This window comes from Macrosteles quadrilineatus, unplaced genomic scaffold, assembly GCF_028750875.1.
Source record: "Macrosteles quadrilineatus isolate MER2022 unplaced genomic scaffold, UCM_ALF_1.0 Scaffold_3__2_contigs__length_128488019, whole genome shotgun sequence".
Classification (NCBI taxonomy): domain Eukaryota; kingdom Metazoa; phylum Arthropoda; class Insecta; order Hemiptera; family Cicadellidae; genus Macrosteles; species Macrosteles quadrilineatus.
In genome coordinates this window covers 58,380,034-58,398,603 of record NW_026542596.1, presented here as the reverse complement: position 1 = coordinate 58,398,603, position 18,570 = coordinate 58,380,034, and the positions used below count along the sequence as shown (strand labels likewise).

Sequence of the window (18,570 nt, the reverse complement as noted above, 5' to 3'; positions counted from 1 at the left end):
AAAATTTTGTCTACAATATAAAATTACTTTATATATAGATACATGCTGTATACAGTCATTTTTCCAATTTTTTTGAATTCCTCTTTGACGGTCTCTCTCCATTTAATATCCAATATGATTCTCAATGCTCGTTTTTGTAAAATTAAAAGCCTATACAAATTTATTTTACTTGTAGCTCCATAGATGCAGATACCAAAATTTATACTTAAACTAGCTGTACCCGCGGGCTTTGCCCCGTTTAACTTCATATGTGAGCTCGTCCGCATGGTTCGTCCTGGTTGAAGTTCGTTCGCTACGCTCACTCACCTTTAAGTTGGAGCTCGTTCGCTGCGCTCACTTGCCCTCAGGTTAGCTCGTTCGCTACGCTAACTCGCCTCCGGGTTGAAGTTCGTTCGCTTTGCTCACTCACCTTTTGGTTTAAAATTAGCTTTTGTCAAATATTTAAAAAAATAATAGTGCTGCACTCTGTTGGTAATCCTTGTAACTTTGATGCTATTGAACATCATAGAACAGAACCAACTTGTTTAATTGAAACAGCTGTTATGATTAATTAATTCCATTTAAATATGAGTACTCATTAGGTTAACATGGGAAACTCCAGAGCCACTGGGGCGGAGCCCGAGAGTCCGATCAGAACAAAAACCATTTAGTTTTCCTATTTAATGCCTAAAGAATCAGTGTGCCAAATTTCAGCCTCCTAGGTAAATGGGAAGTGGGAGAATTAGTGATGAGTGAGTGAGTGAGTCAGTCAGTGAGGGCTTTGCCTTTTATATATATAGATGAATATAAGCAAAATATATCATTTTTAATGTTTTAAGATCACAAAGATTAGATAATTAATTTATACAAAGCATACAAACCAGATGTGACTTTTTTTAGCTATCTGTTCAATATGTAAATCCCAACTTAAATTGTTACTAATTATCAAACCTAAAAATTTGGTGTTAGTTATTGGAGATATTTGATTTTTATTTATAGTAATTGAGATGGGATTTAATTTATTATTTTTGTTGTTGGTGGCGCTGATTGGCATTAAATTTGTGATTTGATAAAAATAAGGACAACAAATTAAGTTAATTAAAATCAAATATTATAAGGGCCTTGTGGGTTGCCTTGCTGGTGACAAAATAACAATGAAATATAAACAACAAATCAAAACAAATGGAATAAATTCCAATCATATGTTTTATTTACTACAGCGTGGGGTGAAAACCAAAAAGTCTGAACATCAAAAAAATCTCTGTAGAAGACCAATTTTCTAGGAGATATGGACGAGAAGAGGATGTACCGAGCAATTATATAGACGTAACAAAGCCATAACCAAAGGCAGTTTAAAGGTTACACAACAGCTCTAACACGACCATCAGGTGATGTGAATAGATGTCGGACATATGTTCGGCCAAGGTTGGATATCATGATCCGAAAAATACAGAAATATATACGTCTAATAACACTTGCAATAATATTTTTACACTTATACTGTTTACTTACAAGATGGTAAATACATGTAAAAGTTGGTAAGTGGTGATTGATTTCGATTGGACACTCCAATCATCATCAGACCCAATAGGCGAATGAAACATTGGGAATGAAACATCATTCGCCTATTGGGTCTGATGATGATTGGAGTGTCCAATCGAAATCGATCACCACTTACCAACTTTTACATGTATTTACCATCTTGTAAGTAAACAGTATAAGTGTAAATATATTATTGCAAGTGTTATTAGACGTATATATTTCTGTATTTTTTAGGTAATTTAATAACGTGTACAATGATAATCAAGAAGTTATCATGAGGATGGATAATTTAGTGCAGAATAGTAGTTTACGCAACGATTGCGTTAAGCGAGTCTTTACGACACGAGTAGAAAATTTAAGGCACGAGCCTTGGCGAGTGCCTTAAAAACTTCTACGAGTGTCGTAAAGACTATTAACGCGAGTTGCGTACACTACTTTACCTACGACCGTTTTTTAATTACTATTAGTCTGGATTTAATTACTAACAATCACTAATGGTAACTTTTAAGAGAGGTTATGTTTTCGTGTATTGTCATTGCCACTGAAAGTGATGCAACGACTTGTTGTATAATCAGCTGATTTCCTGTAATTACGTGTTTGTTAAACTTCGTTAAATATTACATTGCTAGCAGCATTCTTACCATAAATAATATTGTATCAGGTACAATTCGGCAAATATTTCATTTATTTTTGGACTTCCACCAACTTAATTAAGAATACGCGAGTATCAACATGAACAAGTCGGATCAACAATTAAATTGGTCAACTGATCAGCTGATCAGCTGATTAGTTGACGTTCGAAGCATTACAATTTTAATTCTTTTCTCTCAATACTTGAACCTCATTGGTCCGTTACCTGTGTGGATATGAGAAAACTATGCGGATATGAAATGAAACTATGCGGATATGAAAGTAAACAGCTGTAAAGTGAAACTTTTCAATTCTAAGAACTGGACTGAAATGGCTACTTTAAAAAACGGTCGTAGGTAAAAGTAATTTTGATTTTGCTAATGTAATATGTTACTTTGCATTATAGACCAGAGGTGCACTGTCAATGGAATTGTTGTTCAATCAATTATATCAATTATTTAAAATGGGGGCACCCCTATGTGCACATTTTAACTGAAATGTGAGTGAATGAGTGTAGGATGAGTGGCTTGTAGTCTTGTTAGAGACTAAGGCCGACATGTTCCTTAGACACAGCTGTTAATCAATAGTACATACTTTAATACTTTTCTTTGAAATGGCGACCATACAAAGTAGGTATTAAGCCAAGTATGAATGGAGATGAGTGTATGATGAGTGGCGCAATCTTGTAGTCTTGTTAGTGACTAAGGCCGACATATTCCTTACATACAGCCAATGGCAACTAAGGGACCTACAGTTTAAAGTGGAATCCGAACTACGATTTTTTTCTTGTAATTAACAAACTGGTATAATTATCAGGATAGTACTGCGGATAGTCGTAGTACTCACTAGTGCGGACGTTAATCCACACCAGGGAGCATCGCATGCACAGTGCGTGCCTACAAATATCCACAATTCGTAACCTCCTAGTAGCTGGATTACAGGACGACGCCACCGTCCTGTTGAAACTTTCTCCCTTTTTAGAGGATAGAATGTAACCATTGACTTTTGTATATTGAAGAAGACATCATCTAAATGGACCAGATGTAACGAAATTTCATTAAATAGAACATAGTGGAGTGAGCCACTCACAGATTGTCCAGTGTCTAAAATTATATTTTCTACTTTTTTTCTTTTTTAAATAGTTGACTTGAGATGGTTGAAAATATGCTTAAGCTTACAATATGTCATCAGTTTGACTTGATTGAACAGTCCGCATATATCCGGGACAAAAATCAGTAATTTTGGCCTACATCAGCGCAATCTGTTGGTTCACTTCAACTGTACTGGCAAAAACTTTAACATGAGTATGGAATCTCTTGTTCTATCAAAGGTCACAAGTACCGAGGAGCACCAAAATATCCCTCTGAGCACCAAGGATTTTTCATTGACACTATTAAGCCTATTTCAATCACGTTTTCCCTTATCACACAAACGTAAAAAATAACTGTGAATCAGTTTTTGATGGACACACCTACAAGTAAGTAAAAGATAGTAAAATAGTAAAAGGCTTGATTTTGGTGTAATCTTTGAAGAATCCACCTTATTTTGTCTTCTGCCTGAGCTCTCTAACATTTATTTTACACGGGTGTCTCCCATGGGGTTGTAAACACCAGACCTAACTAGGACAGGATTCAAACCTTTAATTTATGTGCCATTGATATTACTAAGCTGTTGATCATATAAGGCCTAGGTGGATACGGTCATACCGAGAGGGTGGGGACAATTGGGCCTGTGTGTCACATTACATCCAGGGTATTCTCCGCGCCAAGAAGCTTGACCTTGACCGGGATGCGGTGTAGGTCATAAAGAATCTAAATGTCAGAAACGGTGTGAGCCCTGAGGGCTTAGCCTAGGTCACATTTTGGCTTGACTTGAAGTAATGTGACAAACAATTCCAGGCCTGTGTCCAACAGAGTAGAGGGGTTTTTTTTTAGTGAGTAGTCTGCCGCTCCTCTCCCAAAAAAAAAAAAAAAAAAAAAAGCTTAGCTGAACGAGGAAAAGTTGGTCTGTCGCCGTGCAAGCAAATCGGCCGCACCAACAGATTTCAAACATGTGGATAAGCATAAGAGCGCCCTGGTTGGGCGACCAACACAACCGATCAAAGACAATCATGTGTTGTGGGTCTCATCAGACCGACTATTGTGATTGTACAGTTTTTTTTGTCGCTTAGCTAGGACGCCGCCTAAGAGTCTATGACACTCTTAGCAAAACAAGTCTTAATAAGTCACAAGTCTTAGCAAAACTCTTAATTGCAGTAGTTTTATACTCAGCTTCCAAATTAAAGGTGTAAATTTTACCACTTTCACACATTTTTAGATGATCTCCAATGTAGGCCTATAGTGTTTGGTCATGGTACACACCATGGTATTCAAAGAAGTTTTCAAGTATGTAAATATGATCATTAGACAAACCTAATATTTTACTGTCCTAGTCCTGTACTACATAACAATGGTATTGCTAATTTACCTTGATCAGACTCGCTGCTATGCTGGAACAAGGTGATACTACTGTCTTGAGGCAGCGGTCATGAACCACGAAGTTGCAAACTGAAACATACAACAATAATGTTAATACATTTTTTTGGAATATCCAATATTTACAATATAATAATTAATATTATAAGTAGTTGCAATTACATGTACAACAAATTTCTTAGTCTTATGAATAAGGCTGTCTGAAATCCCAATCTTTGTGGACAGTTACTGGTTTTGCTGTAAACCTCCCATTGCAAAAGACTCTTTGCGTCAGTAAGAAGTCGCAGTTTCCAAAAATTTAGTAGGCTAAATAAAATTAAAGATTCTCTAAACATGTAGACCCTAATTTAAGTATGGATAGTATAAAATTATCAAGTGATACGGTACTGATTTAGCAAGCAGAAATAACAATGGGTTATCTATATATTAATAGGCAAGCATGTTTCTTTAAAACCTTTTTTCTCAGCTCATGTGCATCATAGGGGAAATCTACGCATAGGCTACTGTTAAAAAAATATTGTCCTGTAGGTGTGCAGAATCTCTTTATAAATTAAAATAGGCTAAAAAAATAAACACAAAAATGAATTTAAAATAAAAAACACGGACCATATGGGTTGCCATGTTGGTGACGAAATAACAATGAAATATAAACAGAAAATCAAAACAAATAAAAGAAATTCCAATCACTCACATTTTTTATTTACAGCGTGGGGTGAAAATAAAGAAGTCTGTACATTCAATATTTTTGGTCGAGTTTTGGACCACTGGCCGACGTCTAGTTATAATAAATATGTTAAGAAAACAAAATGTTATAAAAGGAAAATAAAATAAAATGTTAATGTGTTAGGTTTAGTTCCCTAACCCCTCTCCTTCAAATGGTTTTAGCCCAGTTCTTTGTGTAACAAGTTTATACAACATAATATGTAAAAATGTTATAAAGATCAAAATGTTTCTATTTTGTGTCCTCTTCCCAAGTACAACAGCTAGTAATAACTAAAGCCTTCTTATTGTTTGAAATTCTGTTGTTATAAACATTGTTTATGTTATAATTCAATAACTGTCATTAGATGGACACTTTAGATTAGATTATATTTACGTGGGGGCTGACACCCAAGTATTTTATGGCAAATATGAGGTTGAATGAATGAAATTATATCTTTATTAGGCCTACTGACTAAGATAAGCTGGTCCTTAAGTCAAAACCATTTAAGGTCCAATGATCCCAGACAGCTAGTTTGCTTTCAAACCATTGAAAAGCAACTGACTTTTCTCAGCATTGAACTAGCGTATTTACCTTGTAGTATGAGGTACCGGTAGACTAAGAGATAAAGAACTTTTTGAAAATAAACATAGGTACTTTTATTGAAGAAGTGAACTTTATACATTCAACTCATTTGAAATTCTACTTCTTAAAGGCTGTTTAGGCCTTATTTTTTCATTAGATAGTTAAACTATGAGATGATTTTTCAATAAAAGACATTTAAATCATAGTTAACAAGATGAAATCGCATTGCACGCTTATTTTAGCAAAAAAAAAAAAATTTTTTATGAGTTTTAAAAAGATCTAAACATTTTTCACACTAAATACTTTATATTATTTTCTCAGAGGAAAGGGAGTAGGCCTACAGTAGTACACCTCATAAAAGATAAGATAATGACTTGATCAAAATTTCCTCATAAGAGAATATCACAGAGTAAACTTCTGCAGTATTCTACGAAAATAAACACTACAAAGGTTGCAAAATTACTCAGTTAAATTTTATAAGAGAATAGGTACAGTGTTAAATTTTTAATGCCGTACATATATTATAAAATTTATTTCACATGAGAGTTGGTTTAGTTTTTCTTTCAATATTAACCTACATTTGTAAACCACATGCAATGAACACTTTACATAAGTAAATTATCTTCAATGTACTTTATTACCAATTTAAAAAGGTTTAATGTAGCCTATTGTATTGGTGAAATGATCAACGGTACATTTTTTGTAATATTTTTGAGCCGGAGACAATTACGAAATCGCACATAGTGTTAGAATTTAATTCTTTAAAGTTCAATGTTTTAAAATATTTAAAAAGATTAAATTCATTAAATGTTATATTAAAAACTAAAAATTCCAAAAAACGTTAGATTAAATATTTTAGAGTTGTCAAAAAACTGCATATTTTCAAATGTATATTTTTCAACAAAACAGTTTAAATGAGGTTAGAATGTAATTTTCACCCTTTTCTAAAAATAATGTAGGTAAAAAATAGGACAATCAATGTTTGGGACATAAAACATCTCTGGATACGGCCATGGTGTAGTAGTTATTATCCGTACAGTATCTAGTGGCGAATGTGCGTAGAGGGGTGGGGGCGTGACCCGACCCCCCTCCTAGTGACGTCACTAGAGATGGATCAATGCTGGGTGGCAGTGGCTGGCGAGGTATAGAACTGAACCTGCTCTGCTACCAACCCCCCTCTCATCTCACAACTAACTGGTGCCAGATAAGACACGAGGAAATATTACATAAATTACCTACATAAATTGTTTACTTCCCCTAAATTAGTTAGATATCGTAGAGGTATTTTGGAAACGTATGTTTAAATAGGACACATTGATGCAGATGATTCGCCAAAATAGTTTAAAAACACTGCTGAAACTAAACTGCTTAGATAAATATAAATAAATGTGTTAATTTAACTCTTGTAACTGAATACGGGAGGTATAAACATAATGATGTTAAATTATTATAAAACATATAAATAAAAAAATATCAAAATTATAGGATTGGTATGGACAAAAATGATTGTGGATAGATTGACTGAATTGAAAAATCATTATTTGATTTAAGTAATTTAATTTAAATACTACCGGATAGTTCACAAAGGAAAAACTCCATTCCCCGTTTTTGCCATCCAGTTTAGGAAATTATATCGCTTCCAAAGTAGCTTACAATACACTGAACACGTCTGTTGTAAAAATATATTGTATAAAAAAATAGTAAACTAGTGCAACTGAAACAGCCTTGTAAGCCGAGCAGCTTGAGAGGCAACAGTTATAACTAGTTGCTCCCGCTGACTTGACAAAAAATATGTTGACTCGCTGATTTAATTTTAGGCATACAAAAAATATCTGCTAATAAATTTATTAATAGGTAGGCCTACTTAATAGATGAAAATGCCAGTGTTGTGTAGTGTGAATATGGATGTGATTTAAGGTATTAAATTGTAATATGAATATTTTAGTTATTTTATTTTTTCAACCCTTCATTAATTGTTTAAGTACTGAAACTTGTGTTAAGTTTTTTTTTATTAAATATATAACTAACATAAGCTGTTACTCCAAATCTAATTTGTTTTTCAACTTCATTAAACGTCTGACCAAAACGAGAATTACTGTAATAGGAAATAAACAATAAAATGCTGTCAGAATGATCTTTTATGTAAAACCAACACATAAAGCATTAAATTACTGAAGAGAATTTATGGAAAGAATGAATAAAACATCTTTCATAACATCTATTTAATTTTTTCTTTAATTTCAGAAAGGACTAAAGTGTTTATAGTATGGCCTGGATCTGAGGCTGCTGCATTTTACTCTGTTAGGAACTTCAAGAGTCAAAGATACAATTTTAACATTTGTGTGAAAAACTTTTTGCTATTAAAATTGTATTAGGTTAGATGTACTAAGAACTTATAAAGATATGTTTGTCATCATCATACCTTTATTAGCCTATTTTAGTATGATTCATAAATAAATACAGGCCTCAGGCCTACTACGGTATTTCTAAACACAATTTGAAAATAAGGTCATAACTTTTGAAAAGTATAAATTTATTATTATGTTAAACATTATTAAAATATATACGTTTATGTTTTGCGTAGGATCAATAACTCTTTAGAAGTCTTAAATGTGGTCTTTTTTAAGTGTATTAACTGAGGAATTAAGTTTCCTTACCCCGGCAATTCATACTGGGTGTGGACGTATGTTTTTTTTTTTTTTTTAATCCAGTCTAAATAAATTATGATTTAATTCAATTCACCTAAAAAACTTTGAAAAAACCACTACCGGTACTGGTTAAGTAACCAAAATTTCAAGTTTTATTTAATTTTTGTTAAAAATAGAAGAACTGATTTTATACTTTGATACAATGACATTAACATATTTTCCTCATCAATAAAGCAATATTGCCCTATCTTTATCAACATATTTGTATCAATAAGATATTAATTATCATTGACAATTAAGGATGACAATAGAGATAGAAAGATAATTTTTAATATCTTTGGAAATAACAAAATAAATATTAAATTTACTGTCTTCTAGAAAAAAAAAAAGTTAATTCCCTTTAAACCTATGGGTTGTTTGACCTATTAATCTTCAATTTATTTTAAATGGCCTAGATGCAAGTTCCCATACTAAACAAAATTTAAATTATGCGAGCAACTATTTTTTTGAGCACTCAAATGTTGTAATAAATGATTGAAGTGATCACGGCCATACCCTACTAATAAATATGATAACCTGTATGGCATTTTTAATTCTAAATACAGAGCTGTCCTTAGAAGGATGGTTGTATCGATTTGCTTGACAGGTAATTTGTCATATAATCTAATATTATATTTAACAATCCAAAATAAGACTACAACTGTAAGTGGGATGCTTTTCCTACACCTCTTCCAAATAAGATATTCATAGTTATAAGTAAAATTACCTCTCCAAGAAAGAATTGTCAAATATAGGCTAGTTCGAATTTAGGGATATATTTGTTTGGATGTCAAAGGATACAGTAATAAAATATTTCCATTTTCACCAAAATGAAAAAGTGAAACGATCACATGAGTAGGCCTCTAAGTCTTTCCAGGCCATCTACGGTAATAGCTTCTTTGCTTATTTTTTTTTTTTTTTTTCTTTTGACAGTAGCAATTTTGTAGTGAACAATCATGAACACTTAAAAGGAATCTGATTCAAACACCTTAAATGTTTGTCAGGATTCGAACCCATCCCTCTTAGTCCAAGGCATTTAATTTCGCTCTTGAACTTAAAGGCTCAGATTTTGGAGACTTTTGTAAAAAATCCCAATTCAAACATTTCAATGCACATTTGAAAACCTATGGTATTATGAAAAATAAAGCTATTACAGAAGAAACATAAATAAAATTTAATAATCTACGCTAATTAAGTGAAGACCAGGCTTATGCAGCGATTTTTTAGTTCAAATCATCACCACTATTCCCAACACCCTAAGTCCCTACTGATAACAAGTTCATAGACCACAATAAATAAGATAATTTATTTACCACTACCTCAGTACCTGCAAAGACTGAACATAGAAACAACAATGAGCAAAATATAAATACAAAAGTTTTGGAATTGATTTGTTATTAAAATAATATAGACTACTAAACATAGAATTACTTTGAAATTCCAAAAATCTAGATCCTAACGTAAAAAATTACATTAATTTTGAAAATATTCAATAACTTTTTTATTCAAGCTGAAAATGGGAAATTGAGTGTATAAAGTTTTATTTCTACTTAAACAAGTCTCTAGCTCAACATGTTGCTGGAGAAATCCCATGTGGAATTTGTATAAATGGAAACATACCTTAAGGATAGCATAGAGACTTGGGAGCATATGATGCAGAACCCTGATTGAATTTTCAAAAACATTTCTTGGTGCTACAAGAAACTATTTCAAATTTAGTAACAATCATCGAGTCTTATAAAAGAGATTAGTTAACATAACATTCCATTTTAGAATTTTAATCTCCCACCACCTAAATTCAAGATTTGTATGTATGAGATTACAAGAAAAAAAGTATTAAACTGTAAATAAAAGGCAAACTTATTTTTTTACAATGTTTCTGTTGATTTAGTTCGTAAAAAACTACTAGTTGAAATATGTTAGTCATGGTTTTATATTTGACGTTTTAGAGAATTTTAAGACAACAATTATAATCTGTTATGACTTTTATGACATAAAAATATGTTTTATCAGTAGGCCTATAATAGCTTTGATTTCAATTTGTCTGATGATTTTAATCAAGTATTTCTTTAAACATGTCAGATTATTCCCTACTAGCAGAGTAGGCCTACTCGTTCTTCATACAGGGATGGCATATAAACGTGTAACTTGCTAAAAGCAGTTATAATCATGTTTAGCGTTTGCAATGGGGGAAGATGCAGTTTTGGAAAATTTGGTTCTTTAAATTTACGGTATGAAATGTATACACATCTACCATAACCATAATGTTCTACTACTGCAACTAAACTAGCCTATATAAAAAAGTAAATGATTGGTTTTTTTGACAATTAGCAATAACAATTAGCAAACAAATAGTATTACACCTGTATCTAATTACCCTTTAGTGTACTTAGATTTAATAGAACATTTTAGGTTACTGTAAAACAGTAGATTTTAGCATTTACTTTTGAATACTCAAGTGGTTATCCCAACTATATGGACCAGCTGTAGCCTTTTACTTTCTCCCCCTAGACCATGGTATAATATGGAGAAAGTATTGTTTTTGTCAAAATTATCGAGTTTGAGTTTTGAGTGGATCAGTTTTGGGCCCCTCTGAACCCAAAAAAGTAGTTTTCAAAGTGATGTCTGTGTGTGTTTGTGTGTGTGTGCCTGGCATGTGTGGATATGTTAAGAGTCTTCTTCACCCCTGCGAAAACAATAAAAACATGCCTTGGACGTCCCTCGCTCCGGGTGGAATGTGTGAAGATATAATGTTAAAACTTTTTTCTCTTACAGATTAATGTTGGTTCTAGGGCCCTCATACATGATATATCCACGAAAACCAATAATATAAGTGCAAACAAATCTTAAAGTAACTTAAATTGAGTCACTTTTAGACACTGATAAAACTAATTATTTTTTTAATTTTCAACCTTTTGAGGTATAAGAGCTATAATACAACGATTCAACTACATTGATACAAAATTTCAAGAAATTATGTTGAAAAACGGCCTCCGAAACGGGGAACGAAATTTACATGTTTTGTCGGAGGCTACTTCGCTAACTAGTCTTTTACAATACTTGGCTCAGGCGGCAGATGAATCACCGACGTGTCGATTTAGTACTCGTGTGCTTACGATGTTTTCAGAATGGCGCGCATTTAGTACTTGCCCGCCCTCAACACATTCCCCCCAAGGTCATATCCCCAAAACGCAGGGTGATGAAGACTCTTAGAGATGAACTACAGACCACACCGCTAGTCCGATTTTGATGACATTTAGTATGTAGGCACTAATCCATAATATCTCCAGGCGTTTTTTTTTTTTTCATTCAGGCGTTTTTTTCATTTTTTTAATTTTAATTTTTAATGTTGATTTTCCCATAAAACCCATAAAATAACGGTAAGAAAATGGGATTTCTAAAAAATGGCCGGAATTATTTTGATAAAAATTTAGTATGTTGTGACCCTTTAAATTCTGAACAAAATGGCAGAACTCCCACTATTGTAAAAATTATGGTTCAAAAGTTACTGTAAATTATGTAATTTTCTCATGAAAACCCCATAAAATAAGAGAAAATCATAAAAAAAAAACAATTTTGATTTAAATTAGCCTAGTATGTGATTATCCTTATAATTCCGAACAACATAATGCAATACCCCACTGCTGTAAAATTTACGGTTTAAAAGTTATTGTAACTTATTGTATTTTCCCATAAAACCCCATAAAAAGGAAAAATGGACTTATTGGAAAAACCGAACTGATTTAAATGTTTATGTTATGGTCCTTATAATTTTAAACAAAATACATGTAGGCTAGTGCATCTTATGGATAGGGAATTAAAACAGCTATGAATCAGCAGGGTACTTACGTATTAAACGGAGGCCACATTTTGTCAGCGCGCTGCGGCGGTTTATTAGGTTGGGTTATCATAATAGAAAGTATAACTCGTCTGGTATCAATTCATAACGAAGCGAGGAAAGTCCTACACACATAATATTTACGATAACCCAACCTAACATAACCGCCGCAGCGCGCTGACAAAATGTGGCCTCCGTTTAATACGTAAGTACCATCAGCAGTTTTAAATAACTAGGTATTCTCAATATTTTCATCTAAATAGGCTATTATGAACATGCGGCCTTATTATTTACTTAAAACAGTACAAGTAAACCTCTTATCCTATTGTGAAATTTAAACTGTATTTATTGCTTGTTTCATGTGGAAACGTTTGAGTGTGCCAATGTCGACTAAATATAGCCACATGTGTTTGATAGCAAAAATATAATATTGAGCTTAATAAAATAATAAATAATAAAATTAAAAGATTGTTTAGCTTATGTATGAGCTAAACAAACACTTTTAAGTGGTTTTTAAGTAATAATAAAGCATTATTGTTAAATTAATGTTAATGTAGGCTAAGTTAGCTATTACTATATCAACAAAATACACGGTCTACCACCTGAGTTTAAACAACAAGTTCTATACTTCCCAACGTATTGTAAGATTTGAAATATTTTTTTATGATAGTAGGCCTATCGAGTTGGCAAAACATTTGATTGTCATGCTGTATTGATCAGCATGTTTAAGCAACGACTTGGGGTATATAATTACCCAAGTAAGCCTAATGTAGTTTTTGACGTTTTAGTTTTACAAGAAAATACCTAATTCGCATAGAAGTGCCATATTAAGGAGAATTTCAGAATACATTTTCAAAAAACTGCCTGATGTTTGTAGAAATGAAGACGAGCAATAAACGCACGAAACGCACGATCAACTACTTCTGGTAATTGTTTGAGATAATTTAATACAGCACTTGCTTGAAAACAACGCTTTTTCATATGTTAAAAACAGACCTTATAAGGTATGGTGAAAACTATTTTTGTACAATTTTCTCAAAGCAGGCAAATCTTTAAAAAAATTACATCTGCTAATCATAGGCTATGGATCCATGGTGGATTATTTCTGCCTGAATTACCAAATCTGGCTAAAATTAAGAAAATGTTGATCAGTCGGTCTTACTTGAAATACTTGAGGTCTTCATCCTTGACCGACAATGTTGGATAGATTGCGTCAACTCATATGAGTTCGTCAATAAAAAACATAGAGGCCTATATTTACACTATTAACAATATATACAGTAATATATTCTTAACCAGAACTGTGGGTTCAACAGATGACATTAGCATCAAACGTAGAAAACATCAATACAAAAGATGTATGTAATGTCCACAACTTTACTTATGAAACATGTTATAGATGTTGATAGTTCTGAGACAAACCGATAAGTTAAATTGATGAAATAGTTGAATTATAGCCTAACTTATAAACGGTTCAATATTTGTTTGTTGTTAGTTAATATAACTGTTTTGTTGATTATTTTTAAATGGTTCTGCCGTTGGTATGTATAAATAAATCAATAAACATTGTTTTGATGTACGGTATTGCTTTATTAAATAGGCCTACCATGAAACGTGATCGCTCTGCCTAACAACTTTTTATTGATTTATTTTCACTTTTTTTATAAAATATGTTGCTCTTTAATGAAACACAAAGTTTGGTAATCATGGTTTAACGGGAACTGCCCTGTTTTAAGACGCAAACATGAGGAAAAAGTAAATTTTTACAGTTGTTACTTTAAACTGATTTTACTCAAAAACCGTTTGAGATAGAAAATTTTAATACGAAAGTTGTAGATAATTTAACTCTGCACTAAGATCAGATTTAACATCCAAGCAGGGGTTCAGCTTAAACAGACCAAAATATAAAAGCTTACATAAAGCTAATAGATTTTCACTGGAAATCGCTTTAACCCCCCCTAAATTCTGAATTTTGAAAACCCCCGTCTCATTGCACATCTACACCATATACAGTAGAGTCCCGCAAACTCGGCGTAATGTGGACTGGAAGGGTGCCAAGTTTGTGAAAAGCCGGGTTATCAGAAACTAGGGTTAAAAATAAGAACACTACAATTTTTAAGCTTTTTAATTGCCTTTTTCATTTATATTTATTTTACAAGTCAGCATCAATTCATCCAGATATAGTGCAACAAATCGTTGGTATGAGTTGTGAATGATTTGACTTGAGCTGGCTTGAGTCCATGTTTAACTCGTATTCAAAAAATCACTAATTTTCTTAGCCAGGTGATGGCCGAGTTATCCAGACTGCCGGGGTATCGAGTGCCGAGTTTGCGGGACTCTACTGTATACCAAATTTGATAATTCTAGGTGGTATAAGAAGAGATACAGTGTATCTCTGGAACTAATTGACCTAGAGACTTGAAATGTTTTATACATAATTGTTGTGTTATAAGTAGGCCTAACATTTAGACCCATTTTTATTACTGTCACATTTCTAGTTTTGAAGAAAAAAATTTATGTCTTGTAAAATTTAAACTTTTTTGTGTCTTACAAAAACATTTTTTTTTTAATGTAGGCTAGCCTAATACTTTTATGAAAATTTCTGAAATTGGGTCTGTTTACACATTAAGGGCTGATAATTATAGCCTACAATTTTGAAAGCCATACCTTCACACCTTTTGAAAAAAAGTGTACCTAAATATGGCAAATTTAACATTGGCGAGATAGGCCTTTCCCGCTCCCCTTAAACATTATCAGTAAAAGGAGGTTAAAATAAAGAGTTAGCCAGCTCGTTCTTTTATTGGTCAATATCCTCTGGATTTATTAAAATAGCCTACCTAGGCTATTATGTAGTACAGAGGTTGAAACCCTTGGAAAAATTTAGAATCTATATAATTAATACACCAATACAAAGTTTGTCAACCGAACTCTTCTACAATTTTTCAACCGATTTTGACAGTTCACATCTCATTGGAAAGAGCGTGTCGCAGTGTGTGCAAACTGATCTTAAATTTTTTCAAGTCTCTCGGGCTCTGCCCCAGTTGTTTTTTAAGTTCCCATGTCATCCTTATGAAGTTGTTATGAAGAAGTTTATTAGTTTACACAATGATCAGCTGCATATTATAACTGCTAGGACGCCACCTAGGTGTGTATTCTAAACCAAAAATTAAATTTTGAATTATTTTTGTGGTTTTAAACGAGTTGTTCCGCATAAGTTAACATAATTAGTACCGGTACCTAATGATTTAATGGAATTGAGTACCGGTACCGGTAGCCTATTTATTAGCTACAGTATTCGTCTTAATTCTAAAATCTAATCATCTTATATGGGATCAGGCTAAGAAAATCCTGGAACAATATATTTCACCAAATAAATAAGGAAACTGTATTGACACAGTGTCGTATTACTTGAACAATCATTGAAAGAACCGATTTGCAAATGATGGAAACAACAGTTATAGAATGCCACCAAGTAGAAGAAAGGGATGATGGTTTTTTTATCGTTAATAGCCCATATAATGAAGAACACAACATTGATTCCTACAAACAGTGAATTAGAATGTCAGCAGAAGTTCTGCGATGTTTAGTAAGAAAAATGTTGGCCATACTTTGTGATCATTGCAGAGGAAAACACTCTAGGTACTTAGGGTACAAAGAGGACATTTTAATCTGTGTTTCTATCATCTAAGTTTTAAAGAACCCTAAAGTGATTTTAGAATGGGACTAATTACCCAAGAAATCTTTTTTATAAAAATGTTCATCTACGGATTTAATTATTTACCGGTAACTTACATTTAACTCAAGGAGAACAACAAATTAAACTTAGGCCCGCTAATTCTGCATTTTCTCATGTAAATACGTTATTAAGTTACAACAACCAAACGAAAGAATCTCTTATTTAAGCAAAAGAAACTGTGACACAGATAACTTAAGTTAACTTGCAGGAAATCAGGTAGTAAGTAGGCCTAGGTAATGTGGACAATTTTGGTTGATATTTTAAATGAATAAGCTTACTAAATTTGTAATCATACTGACGACAATGGGGGTACTAAGTTTAGGCATTGACTATAGGTTACATTATCAATGACGAAGATACACATGGACAGCTTTATGGGGCTACAGGTAAGTTAGCCTAAGTAAGTTTTAGGGGAACATTTATTTGCAAAATTATCAGCAACTGCACGCACTAAAAGTCATTTGTCATTGCCATCTAAGTTATACCTCACGCATATTTTATTTTGGTTTTGGCTATACATTTACACATAATCGTCAGTGTCTTGAGTTCATTCATTTTGTTCAAAACTGTAAAAATGAAGTTGCCCGTTGAAATGTAAAATAAATAAATTTGTAGAAAATGCTAAAATAACTTAAGTAGGGCCTACAAGGTCGTCTTTTGAAAAATGATAAAAAAAATTACAAGGAATGCAAGTTAGGGTCTAACTTATGTACCTCTTTAACTTATTAGGCCTAAAAAGAGGTCATAAAGTTATGATTTTGGTATGAAAGATAAGACTTTGTTTAACAGAACTTGGCCTAGCCTAAGAATAGGCCTAGATGTTTGAACACTTGACCATTCACTGCACGTTTATGTGAGTAAAATAATAATCGGCCTAGGTTCTCTTGGAGCTTTCTACTAAATTATTTGTGTTTTTGTTACTGCCAATTTTTTTAAGGCTAAGTTTAGGTCTATATTTGATATTGCAATTAAGACACAAAAGTTAAGTTACAAAGTATCTTTGGGATTTAGTCTACACTTCGGCTGCACTTTACTTTAGGTCCTACACTCATTCGAATGAAAATATCGATTATTGGATTGTTTCATTTGATATATTGTTTGGTTGGTTAGGTTAGGTTAACCTTACCTAATAAACCAAACCATGTATAGAATGAAACAATCGATTAATCGATATATATTTTTTATTCGAATAAGTGTAGGACCTAAAGTAAAGTGCAGCCCTATACTTCTTAAGTACCGTACACATTTCAATGGAACTTGGGTAGGCCTACCTAGGTTTAGTTACTTAACTTAGGCTAACTTATTTTAGTTAACTTAAATCTATCTTAATTTTACCAAAGGTTAAACACTAACTTTTAAGTTAGGTTGTAATCCCTTGTAGGGATTTGATTCGAGTCAGCACCTTTTATCACAGTTTTGTTTTGAATTGACTGCCTCCTCTCGTTATCGATAATGATAGATTAACACAAAATTGACAGATGATAGCCTATACAAACTGGATTCTGCAGCTCCAGTTATGAAGGGGTGGAGGGGGGTCAAAACAGCCCGGGCCGGTCGTCTGAAATCAATTTTTTGAACTTTAATTTGGCGATCGGGCCTACCTTCGCAGATGTAGCCCTGCTGGATCAGGCCCCAGAGCATATCCGTGCAGTGGTGGCAGTAGGTCGGCCTGTGGAAGGTTTTCTTGCTGAAACTGTGCCCGTGGCTGGCTGGGGTATCGGCCGAGATCGACGCCATGATCCCCGACCCACCGCGGCACCGTTCACGCCAGATTTTCACCGTGAAATTACACTTTGTACAATCATATTACATCTCTACGTTATTTCGGAACCGTACACGAACATTGTGGTGCCGGAGCGTATCCCTGAAATTCAGAGTTACATGCCTAAGGCGCATTTCGGAATGCCTTCTCTTCACAGCTGACGACCATCACTGACTGACGACTCGACGAGAGGATGACGACAGTGCGCACACGCGTCGCGCAGCGGTTTAAAGCTGCACTGCACCCGGTCATGATGAAAAGAAAATATGAGTTCAAAGAATTAACAGCGCAAATCGTGGTCTCTCCTCCTTACTTTCTACCATTTTTAGTTAAGGCAAATATCAGCTGTAACATCTAAGAATAATAACTGCTCTCCGCTCTTGAGAATAACTCACTGTACTTACTATTTTAGATTATCAAGCTAACTCTTAATTCATGATTAGGCTTGAAATGTATCCATCTATCGCTGGTCTGATATCAACGTGTAGCTTTACCTACAGTAACTTACATACGCACTTGTTACTTTTTACTCCAGAAAAGTCTAGAAGATCTGTCTAAAGATTTCTGTTAGCTTTACATTTTTCCCACAATCCTAACATTGTTAGAAATTAATAAGAAAATGTTAGTAATTACCAAA

The 18,570-nt window shown here is 33.3% G+C and overlaps 1 protein-coding gene across 2 annotated transcripts in view; it reads right to left on the bottom strand.

Moving 5' to 3' along the window:
- LOC128988706 (diacylglycerol kinase theta-like) overlaps positions 1 to 18,107 on the bottom strand; it is a 58,066-nt gene extending 39,959 nt beyond the window's left edge. For both annotated transcript variants that reach the window (XM_054410271.1, XM_054410270.1), the window contains exons 1-2: positions 17,773 to 18,107; positions 4,618 to 4,697 (exon numbers count right to left, since the gene is read on the bottom strand). In XM_054410271.1, coding sequence (XP_054266246.1) covers positions 4,618 to 4,697; positions 17,773 to 17,908 — 216 coding nt within the window. In that variant the 5' untranslated portion in view covers positions 17,909 to 18,107. The remainder of the gene's footprint in view (positions 1 to 4,617; positions 4,698 to 17,772) is intronic.
- Positions 18,108 to 18,570: the final 463 nt, after the last annotated feature.